At 46.4% G+C, this 9956-nt stretch overlaps 1 protein-coding gene across 1 annotated transcript in view; it reads right to left on the reverse strand.

Annotated features, from left to right (window-relative positions):
- Positions 1-6363: 6363 nt before the first annotated feature.
- Positions 6364-9956, reverse strand: part of LGALS4 (galectin 4) — an 8200-nt gene continuing 4607 nt past the window's right edge. The window contains exons 4-10 of the mRNA XM_007955519.1: positions 9029-9163; positions 7674-7700; positions 7517-7555; positions 7312-7341; positions 6928-7016; positions 6591-6756; positions 6364-6510 (exon numbers count right to left, since the gene is read on the reverse strand). Of these exons, the coding sequence (XP_007953710.1) occupies positions 6364-6510; positions 6591-6756; positions 6928-7016; positions 7312-7341; positions 7517-7555; positions 7674-7700; positions 9029-9163 (633 nt within the window). The remainder of the gene's footprint in view (positions 6511-6590; positions 6757-6927; positions 7017-7311; positions 7342-7516; positions 7556-7673; positions 7701-9028; positions 9164-9956) is intronic.

The raw sequence follows: 9956 nt of genomic DNA on the forward strand, positions 1-9956 counted from the left end.
AAAAAAAAAAAAGAGGCAATACCAAACAAAATAACCATCTAAGAATCCAAAGTTTCACTTCCCAGGCCCCTTCCTTCTTTCTTTTACAAAGTCTGGAGCCACTGCAATGAATCCCACCGCTTCGGACACCAACTGCAAAAAGGGCAATGAGGCCACATGTTCTGACCTCCTCTAACCCTACAAGAGGAAGACAGGATTACCAGCAGCAACCCAAGGCCTATTCCTACAAGGCCAGATATGCTGCCTCCCTCCAGCCCTTTCTCCAACCGTTCCTCCCAAAGCACCACCACCTCTCTCCTGGGTTCGATAATTCACTGCAGTGGCCACACAGACCTCACAGATTATGGGGTTTATTAGAGAAGCACCACAGGCTACAATTCAGGTTCAGGAAAAATGCTCAGTCTCTCTCCCAGCCCACCTTCCCTCAGCCAACAGTCCCTCACAGTCTATTTCCCAGCAGTGCTGGTCCCTCGGTGTCTCGCTCAGCAATGCATGTCTCTTGCATCTCTTTCCCAGCAACGCGTGTCTCTTTCAGCAGCAGGTCTTCCTCAACCAGGAGTCAGAGAGAGAGTTCTGCCTCCAGGAGGCCTCCTTTTGAGCCCAGAAGGGTGGTCAAACTAGCCAATCACAACATCAGAACTCTAAGCACGTGAGAGAGAGTGGGAACCTCCCAGAACATTGTATTGTGCCATGCCCAACAGAAATAACCCAGGTGGATAGCTTCAGCAATCAGGAGCTCCTCAGTTGCTCATTCCACCACTGAGTTTGCAATGACTTATGGGTAGAAAAGCCATACAAAGTAATTTACTACACTGCACCCAGCTACTTCAGGTCCCAACGTCCAGGAGGAAGTCTAGCCTCAGCCTGCTCTTTTTGAGCCCCTCCAGACTCTGTAGCTGATGTGGTCTCCCCATTGCCACCAGGGATGCACCCCCTGGGCAGTGATTGCCCTGGGAGGAAGCGGGTGGGGGAAGGAGGAGGGAGAAAAAGAATGCCTGAGGCTGGAAATTGCCCCGCTCTTCCTCCCCTCCGCAGCTCCTCAGCACCCACACAGTGTCCAAAGGTCCAAAGAACATATATGATCCATGTTTCCCAAATCTTTGGAATCATCTAGAGAGTTTAGTGAAAATACTGATAACCACGTCTGCAGTGCAGTGAATTACTTAATATGGCCCTTCTAGCCATAGTCCCCCATTTTGTGATGTATTGTAAACCTCTATGCCTGTGGTTGGGAGCTCTGGTAGCATAGCGGCTAAGACACTCGCCTGCTAACCAGACGGCTGGCGGTTCAAACCCACCAGCCACTCCTCGGAAGGAAGGTTGGGCAATCCTACTTCCGTAGTGATACTGCCTCGGAAACCCAAGGAGGGGTCGCTATGAGTCGGGGCCGACTCGACGGCACATAACAACAACAACAACAACATGCCTGTGGTTGGGAACTCTGGTAGCATAGTGGCTAAGGCACTTGACTGCTAACCAGAAGGCTGGCGGTTCAAACCCACCAGCCACTCCCCGGAAGGAAGATGGGGCAATCTACTTCCGTAGTGATACTGCCTTGGAAACCCAAGGAGGGGTCGCTACGAGTCGGGTCCAACTCGATGGCACATAACAACAACAACATGCCTGTGGTTATCGTCCCATATTGGAGTGAGTTGTCTGTTCCGTTGATGAGGCAGGATTAGGGTGGGATGTATCTTGAGTCCTCCCTTGCTGGAGGGTGTAACTCAAGTCACTACCCTTAGCTTCCTTGAGGGTGTACATGTAAATGCTCTGGCAGAGTTCGCTGTCCTGCTTTGGATTCTGGTCATCTCACCCCAGTTCTGGGCGATGAGACAGCAGCCAGTCATGTGACCTGGCCGTTTGAGTTCATCAGCCCCTGCAGCCACATGAGTGAAGAGAATCCTCTAAACCAATGCTCGACGTACAGATTTGAGACTTGCCAGCCTCCCCAACAGCATCAACAATTCCCTTGGCAGTTGTGAGTTCTGTGAGACAGCAAAATATGGAACCCTAAGATAGGAGGGAGGAGCTCTGGTAGTGTAGTCGCTATGAATCGGGTCCGACTCAATGGCACATAACAACAACAACAACAAGATAGGAGGGAGCACACAGAGGGGAGAAGGAAGAGTTGATGTTAGAGATAATGGGAGTGATACAGCAATTTGGAAAAGTTGGACATTTGGAACATCTTTAACCTCCACCTCATAGGAAACAGCCTTGTGCTGATCCTTCTAAAAGAATTTATTCAAGCAACACACCACTACTGATTTACTAGGCTGAAATGGATACAGTTATGGGTATGTAACCATTTTCCATCCATAAAAATAGCAGTTTTACAACAATAAGATACCACCTTGGCCCAGCACTAGTAGCAAAGTTCAACAAGACAGAAAATAGCAAATGCTGGCAAGGATGTGGAGAGATTGGGACTCTCATACATTGCTGGTGGGACTGTAAAATGATACAACCAGTGTGGAAAGCAGTACGGAGGTTCCTTAAAAAGTTGGAATTAGACATACCATTTAATCCAGCAATCCCATTACTAGGTATGTATCCTAAAGAAGTGAAACCCAGGACAAGAACAGATACGTGTACACCCATGTTCATCACAGCACTGTTTACAATAGCAAAAGATGGGAACAACCTAGGTGCTCATCAACAGAAGAATGGATAACCAAACTATGGTAAACCAAACCAAACTCACTGCCATCGAATCAGATTGAACTCATACCAACCCCTTCTTGGGTTTCCAAGGCGATATCACTGTGGAAGTAGATTGCCCAACCTTCCTTCTGAGGAGTGGCTGGTGGGTTTGAACCACCAGCCTTCTGGTTAGCAGTCAAATGCCTTAGGCACTACACCACCAGAGCTCCTCAAACTATGGTACATACACACAAAGAAATACTATGCAACCCTAAAGAATAACGTAGAATCTGCAAAACATCACATAATGTGGATGAACTTGGAGGACATTATGCTGAGTAAAATAAGTCAATCACAGAAGGACAAATATTGTATTAGTCTGTTATTGTAAAAGTTAAGGAAAGGTTTATCTATTGAAGGAAATTTTCTTTGTTGGTTCCCAGGAGTGGGAGGGGAGGGGAGGGAACACTGTTAGATAGACAAATATTGATTTGGGTGAAGGGAAGGGCAATGTACCAAATATGAGTGATAAACACAGTGGTATTAAGGAAGAGGAAGACATAGAGAGGTACATGGGAGGTACAGACAACAAAGATAAAGCCTTTTGCACATACAGTACTGCATTGTCAGTGATGGCAAACATTGTTCTATGGGCAGATAAATGGGTAGACAGGCTGAATGATTAGGTATGTCTATGCAGGGAGGAGTGTGCCCATGACCATGTATAGGGTTGGCAGACAATGTTTCTACAAGTGTATTTGTATGTTCTGTAAGAATTTTAAGGTATATAGTAAAGCTGACAAGGGACAAGATTGTTGTCACTTCTTGGTCATAGCCAGCTACCTGGAGGGAGCGAGTAGTTGGACCTTTGGGCTCAGGACTATGGTTGCAGGGGACATCAAGCTCAATTGGCAGAACGTACTACACAAAACATTGCTCCACATCCTACTTTGGTGAGTAGCAACTGGGATCTTAAAAGCTTGCAAGCAACCATCTGCATCAATGATGGGTCTCTCCTTGTCCAGAACAAAGAAGAAGGAAAGAAACCAAAGATGCACGGAAACAATTAGTCCAAGGGACTGGTACACCATGCGATCCTCATAGTCATGTATGACTATGAGACCAGAAGAACTAGATGATGCCCAGCTACCACTGTCAACCACTCAGAGGGGGATCTGTGTAGGAGATCCTGGATAGAGTGGGAGAATAATTGGAACAAAACTCAAAATCATTAAAAAGTGGGGGGTGTCAGGGGACCAGGTTTGCTTGAGCCTAGTGGAACCCCTGAGACTATGGCCCCTAGCTGCCCTTCAGGTCTGGAATTGAACCCACTGCTGTGGCTTCCAGCCAAACAAAAGACAGGCAAATGAGCTGAACATTACATTAGATAGATACACACACTCCTTGGAAAGATCAGTCATGGGAAAATAGAAAGGCTGTGTATGCACAGGGACATAGCTTGGGGGGCAGGAGTGCATGGGAGGGAAGGACACAGGGAAGAGGTAACTATAGGGAGAAAGTGGGTAGACAGCTGTTATTGCAGTGTAGGAAATTATGTGAACTGCTATATGGAAAATGAATTTGCTCTGTAAACTTTCACCCAAATCACAATAATTTTTTTTTTTTAAATAACAGTTTTATATGGTTCAACCTGTTAACTGGCATGGGTTGGGACCCAGGTATCAATATTTTTTCAAAGCTCCCAAATGATTTTAATGTGCAGCCAGGTTTGAGAACCACTAGTCTAGATGAATGAGACAATAAACGGAAGGATGAATGGATGAACAGATGAGAAATAGACACTGATGGATGACTGACGGATAAATGAACAAGTACATGAGTGAGTGAATACAAGAGTGAATGAATAAAAAAGAGAATGGATGGATGAATGAAAATACAAATAATAAATTATGAATGTTTAAAAATAACGATAAATGATTAATGATTACATAAACAATGAATGATTGAACCAAAAGAAATACATGATCTGAGATGGATGGAAGGATGGAAGTAGTTGGTGGAGAGAAAAATGAGTGGATATATAATTGGAAAAAGATGGAGGAATATAATGAAGATATGAATGGATAACTGGATGGGTAGAGATGATGGAGAGAGAGATGGATGAGTGAATGTAGGAATTAATGGATACTTAGAGGACAAATGGAGGATGGATGAGTGGATGGGTGTTATGGATTGAATTGTGTCCCCAAAAATATGTGTTGTAAATCCTAACCTCTAAGCCTGTGGAGGCTGGCGGTTCAAACCCACCAGGCACTCCTCGGAAGGAAGGTTGGGCAATCCTACTTCCATAGTGATACTGCCTCGGAAACCCAAGGAGGGGTCGCTATGAGTTGGGATTGACTCGACGGCACATAACAACAACAACAAGCCTGTGGTTATAACCCGATTTGGAAATGAGTTGTCTGATATGTTCATGAGACAGGATTAGTGCAGGATGTGTCTTGATTCGATCTCTTTTGAGATATAAATGAGATTAAACATGTAAGAGACTGAGCAGCAATGGGGTAAGACAGATGCCAAGACACGTGGAGATCTCCAAGGAATCAGGAAGCAGAAGCTGAAGAGACAAGGACCTTCCTCCAGAGCCAACAGAGAGACGAAGCTTTTCCCTAGAACCGATGCTCTGATCTTGGACTTCTAACCAATAAACTTCAAGAAAATGAATTTCTGTTTGTTAAAACCACCCACTTGTGGTATTTCTGTTACAGCAGTACCAGAGAACCAAGACAATTGGTGAATGGATGGTCGGCAGAGAATTATATGGACAAATGAACAATAAAGGAATGAATGGATGGATAACGATGGTAGAATGAACAGACAAATTAATTTGTGGACAAATGATTGGTTGGTTGGTTGGTTGGATGTGTGGATGGATGCATGCATGGGGAGAATGATAGGTGGGTGGGTAGATGAAGGGTTATATAAACAGCCAAATAGATGGAGAAATAGGTGAGTGAATAAATGGTTGGATGTTTGGATGAATGAAGATATGGTTGGATAAATGTTTGGAGAGATTGATGAAAAAAGACCCCAGAGTTACATGGTGAGATGGATGGTGGAGAGATGGACCAAAAATTGGATGAAAGGATGGTTGGACAAACAGATGGATGAATGGAGAAGTAGATGAATGGTTGAACGTTTGGACGGAGGACAGGCTGGCTGGATTGTGGTTGGATGGATGCATGCAGAGATTGATGGAAGTTGGGATGGATGGGTGGATAACTGGGTGTATGGAAATATGGAATGAAGCCCTGCAGTGGTTGAGCATGATGCCCTGGGCGCCAAACCACTTGGATTTGAATTCTATTAAAATTTGAATTTAGTTCTGTCAATTATGAACTGTGTGATTTTTGGACAATATGCTTCATTTTTCTGTACCTGTTTCATCATCTATCGCTCGCACAGCAATGATAATAATAGCTTCTATCTCCTGAAGCTGGTGTAAACAATGAATGAGTTGACACAAGTAAAGCCCTAAGATCACTGCCTGGCACATAACTAGATTTATCATGATGCATAGACAGGCGATTGATGGATGGATGGATGATGCTCAATGAATGGATGGAACCAAGGAAGAAACAATGAGGGAGACGGCAGAGTCACGGACACTCATGAGACACCTTCAGACATTTTATTAGAGGCTTTGAAGGGGGCCCTAGGTGATCCTGTGTTCCCAAGGGCTGTAGCCCCAGAGATAGATCATATCTGGACATAGGACAAGGTGATATCACCAGTGATCTGCAGCATGTCCACCGTCTGGAAAGCCATGAGGCGATGGGAGAAGTCAAAGAGATGCTGGCCATTGGCGTAGACTTTGAAGCGATCCATGCCACAGCGAATGGACAGCTGCAGGGAAAAGGGTGGGCATGATGCCAGGACTAGGACAGAGGCCTTGGAAGGAAGTGGGGGAAAGAACCCAGACTCACATCAAAGAACTGTCCAGGACCAAATGGGTTGTAGGAAATACTCCTCTCCTCAGATCCCCAAGAGCCATTCAAACAGCTGTTCCGAACCACTGCACGCTCGTTCAGGCGAGGGTTAATATGCAAGGCTATGTCCCCTGAGGCTCCCACCTTGAAGTCGATAGTAAAGCTGGGGCAGAGAGGGAAGTGGAGTCAGACAGGAATTTCTGGATCCTCAAGGGAGGAGGAGACTGAGGCCTGGACTCCCGAGTCTCGGGGGTGGGGGGAAATGGGGGTTTTGGACTGCTGGGTCTGAGGCAGAAGGGGGCTGGGGATTCCCACCTCGAACCAGGTCCTGTACCTCTTGGCTGAGGGGAGTACAAAGCCCTTGACTATGATGGTTCTTCGGGCTACAAGCCCCCCTTGCAGTCTCCCCACAAATGGCACAGGCTGTGGGAAGAGAATATGGGATGTCATCCTCTCTCAGGTCATCAGCAGCCAGATGCAGAAATGAATTTTCAGAGAAGGGCCTTATGCCTCCTGGGTAGTGTCCCCAACCTTTATGCCTCCCCTCACTCTGATGCCACCTCTATCCTTTCCCCACTTCCGTCCCCAAATGCCCCTCTCCCATTATATTCACAACCCTCTGAGAGTTCCCCATGGATCAGGGCCCTTTCCCTGCCATGAGTCCCTGCAGGACTCAAATCACCCACCACAGAGCCATAACCCCTGAAGGATACCATACCGGGTTGAAGGTTGGGGGTCCTTCCATGGTCTGTGAAGTGAGGAAGAAAAGATATTATTCCACAATATTCAACAAATATTTATAGCACATTTACTATGTGCAGGCATTTCTCTCTAGGTGCTGGATTAGCACAACAGGGCTGACAACTAAGCCTCTCCGTTCTCACCATCCCACCATCATTGGCCCACACAACCCTCCCACTTACAGGCAGGCTATTTGGTGGTGGGTGGCTCTGCACAGGACCCTACACAGGAGGATAGGAAGTAGGAGTGAGAAGGAGGGCTTGGGGGCCTTCAGCTGCCCCAGGACCTCCTCAATTACTGAGTCCCCACTTCAAGGGGAAACCACTAGCAGGTACTTACTGGGTATGCCGGGATAACCATGGGTCCCTGTGGGCACAAAAAGAGAAGAAGTGATAAGGAGGACCCCAAACTAAAGACTGGAGGGTGTCAAGGATGCCTTTCCTGGGGAAGCTCACTACCACTGTCCAAAGGAACTCTGAAATCAAAGGGTGGCACCCAGACGGCAGAGTAGTGGAGAGGGACCCTCCATGTTCGGGGATCTCCAATGCAGTGAACCTCACACCACCCCTTTAGGACAACATCTGGCAAATTCTATTCTCTGTACTCTCCCCTATACTCTCATTCCTTCCTAGGGCCCTCACCCATTCCTCTCTACTCTTGCAACCCAGAAACCACATTATAAAGTGTAAACTCCCCAGAACACCTTCCCAGACCTCACATAGTAGTCTCTGCTCACCTCATCTAAAACTGCAAGTTGTCCTTCACTCAACATTCCTGCCACAATTGGGAGTCTTGGAATCAGCCAAGCAGGCTCTCCCTGTCTCTCCCTTGTCTCTCAAGCTCTCTCAGTCTCTGTGTCTCTGTCTGTCTACCTCTCTGTTTCTCTCTGACTCTGCCCCATATCTATCTTTCCCTATTTCTCTACACAGCTCAGAGGAGGCTGTCCTGATCAAAGAACTGTGTCCTGAGCACTCCTGATGCTGAATTGCAGACTGTTATTTCCCTAATAGACTCCATAATCGTAAGTATGGTCTGAGAGTTCTGTGCAGCCATTGCAATGAATTATTGAACTCAGCAGAGAGGGAGAGAATGTTGTGGGAGGGATGGTTGGTGTCAGAACTGGTAAAAAGGTTGGAGGGTGGCAGCATGTCTGAGCTCAACCTCATAGGAATCAGCCATGAGCTGATGTTGCTGATGGTGATTCTGTTCCCCCTTGTAAATTTAGAGGGGATCAGAGGACACCACCCTCCACATCCTGTATACAGGTTTTAATTGTCTTTCCCAAATCACTAATGGTATTGAGCAATTTCTCCCAGGTTTTCTCATAATGTATTCTTTATTCCTCCTCATCCTTCACTTTCAGCTTCCACACACCATCTCTCTTCTAGGTAACCCTTGTTTGACCCCATAACTAAATCAGGCCCTTATTTGGACTCCCCAAACCAACTGTGTATCTCCCATCTCAGTCCTGACTGCTCCGTCTATACCTCACCCATCCCGACCCTGATCATTCACCTAGTGGTCAGACTATCATTGTCTGGTGTCTTGCCCATCTTCTCAGTGGACTGTCTTGGTCCACTGCTGGGTGCCAGTATCACCCAACAAAGGACTCATACAGAGCATGTGCTCAGGAAGTAAATGAATGTGGTAATGAATTAAAGAAAGCAGGAAGCAAGAGAGGGACCACCACACACCTGGCTTGGGGTGGGCTGCCCTCCAATGAAATTGATAGATTGAAGCTCCATGTCCCCAGTCACTTCCAGGTGGGTGACTGTCTGAAAAGGGATCCGGTGCCCAAACTCATAGAAGGGATTGCCATTTACCACCACCTGGAAGGCAAGGATGAGAGCTCAATGGTCAGCCTTCATGAACTTGGGAAGTAGAAACAAAAACAAAGATCAGGATCTCAAAGATCAACTTGGGGTCAAAAGTCTATGGGCAAGGTGAGAGAGCGCCAGCATCAGGGTCCTTGGACCCCAAAGGTCAGAGGTCAAAAGTCAGCTCACAGATTGAAGAATGGGAGAGAACAGAGAATTTAGTTTTGCAATGGAGATTGGGAGAGAACCATGTCTGAGTTCTGGTTTTGGCACCAAATAAGGCTTTGAGTTCTAGCTCTGACTTGTCCCGTGTGACCTCAGTTAAGTCATTTCACTTCTCTTGGCCTTTGTTTCCTCATCTGTTAAATGAGGGCTCAATTATCTCTGGGATTACTGGATAGATTAAAACCCACAGAAGCACATCAAAGGCACTGCTGAAATCCTGTGTAGAGGCCAGGTCTTGTCATCGTAACTCAACATACTTGAAATTCATCTTCATGACTTCCATTCATAGGGCTAGGCAAGTGCATGGTGCTGGGAGCCAACTCTGAGTAACTCTGAGTGCTGACTATGTGCTAAGTGCTTTACATCACTGGAGTCTTTCAACAACTCTGTGAGACAGGACCTGGGACCGTTCCCATTGTTTAATAAAATGGAGGCACCAAAGACTGGAATGATCTGCTGAAGGTCACATATGAGGAGTGGTAAAGCCCAGACTTGACCTTTGGTCTATCCAACACCAAACCATGATGTTAACCTCTGATGATGAGGTTGGAATTCTAGTGCCTATGTGAGTGAAGGAGCT

Source organism: Orycteropus afer, unplaced genomic scaffold (genome assembly GCF_000298275.1).
Source record: "Orycteropus afer afer isolate SDZICR_OR568_19922 unplaced genomic scaffold, OryAfe1.0 scaffold00507, whole genome shotgun sequence".
Lineage (NCBI taxonomy): Eukaryota > Metazoa > Chordata > Mammalia > Tubulidentata > Orycteropodidae > Orycteropus > Orycteropus afer.